This window comes from Amyelois transitella, chromosome 11, assembly GCF_032362555.1.
Source record: "Amyelois transitella isolate CPQ chromosome 11, ilAmyTran1.1, whole genome shotgun sequence".
In the NCBI taxonomy this organism is placed as follows: Eukaryota; Metazoa; Arthropoda; class Insecta; order Lepidoptera; family Pyralidae; genus Amyelois; species Amyelois transitella.
In genome coordinates, this window is record NC_083514.1 from 6339886 (window position 1) to 6341431 (window position 1546).

At 38.2% G+C, this 1546-nt stretch overlaps 1 protein-coding gene across 1 annotated transcript; it reads left to right on the top strand.

The window, feature by feature from the left end:
• The first annotated feature begins 705 nt into the window (after positions 1-705).
• Positions 706-1341, top strand: LOC132902263 (uncharacterized). Its single transcript, XM_060946648.1, has one exon. It carries the CDS (start codon positions 706-708, stop codon positions 1339-1341), a length of 636 nt encoding a protein of 211 aa, XP_060802631.1.
• The last annotated feature ends 205 nt before the right edge of the window (positions 1342-1546 follow it).

Consider the following 1546-nt stretch of genomic DNA (forward strand, 5'->3'; position numbering starts at 1 on the left):
TACATAATTTGCGTTGATACATGTAATATTTTTCTTTGGCTTTATTTCACACAATGATATTCACGCCATGTGGTTCCCGGCACCAATATAAATAAATAAATAGGACCACTCCATCTCTTTCCCATGGTTGTCGTAAAAGGCGACTAAAGAATAGACTTATAAATTTGGAGTTTTTTAGGCGAAGGGCAACCTGTCACCATTTGAATCTCAATTCTTTCAGTAAGCCTAACAGCTGAACGTGGCTCAGGGCTGCTTGCTTTGTCTACCCCACTCGGGATATTGACGTGATTATATGAATGAATGAATGAATATCAGTTACCGTTGAACGTTGCTCTAAGCCGCACGCTACTCGAGTTAATTCGTTTAATCAGTGGTCATCAACATTTTATTTTCCCGATTCATAATAATTCACGTCCTTAAATAATAAAAATGAATACGTGTGCTAGATGTAGCTCAGAATTTAATGATGGAGTGCAGTGCTCATCATGCAAAAAATTGTTTGACTTTGCCTGTGCTAATATCACAGAAGCCGGTTATAGAAAGCTTGGTGCTGATAGAAGAGCCGCGTGGAAGTGTTCGTCATGCAGATCTGGAACCGAGGATCCTGTTTCCCTAGATAAAATTTTTAGTGAAATCCTGGGAATGAAGTGACAACTACAGAGCCTTCCTACACTGGTCGAAGATGTTAAGGCCATTAAATCTGAGATGCAGAAGCTCCGTGCTGCATGTGAATTCAATAATGATAAACTGGATGAATGTGCAAATAGAATAGATGCTGTGGAGTCTAAATTTGCAGAATTCGATAATCTTAAGGAAGCCCTGAAATCTACTCAAGACGAGCTTATGAAGTGCAAACTTAGCTTGGCTGCTAAGGAGCAGTGGGCCCGTCTAAACAACGCTGAGATTAAAGGGGTGCCTACTAAAAAGGATGAAAATCTGTTTTCGATTGTCGAATCTATTTGTAAACATATAAAATGTCAGTTTGCTAAAACATGTATAAACTACATTGCCAGGGTTCCTACGCATAATTCCAAGGAAAAGTCTATTATAGTGAATTTCGCTAATCGCTATGTAAAGGAGGACTTTGTTGCTGCTGCGCGGTCTGTCAAAAACATCGTAGCAAGTGATATCGGCTACCGGGATGACGTACAGCGCATATATGTAAACGATCACCTTACGGCTGATATGAAGAATTTACTCACTAAAACTAAAACTACTCTTAAGGAAAGACTGGGCTACCGTTATGTGTGGGTGAAGTATGGGAAAATACATGTTAGGCAAAATGACACTTCAAAGATTCTCATCATCAATAGCGACAGTGATTTAAACAAACTTTCTTAACTTGGTTCATAATAATGTGTAGTTTAAAATTATATTTATGTTCTGCATTTCAATTGTTCGGAAGTATTTTATGGCTTTATATTTCTTTCTTGCATTTAAAAATCCGTATCAGTTTGTTCACCCGTCTATTGTTAAAAACATATTTCTTAAAAACTTACTTCTTGAACATGTTTAGCGCCTCTGACTTGCAGTCCGTGCCTACGCT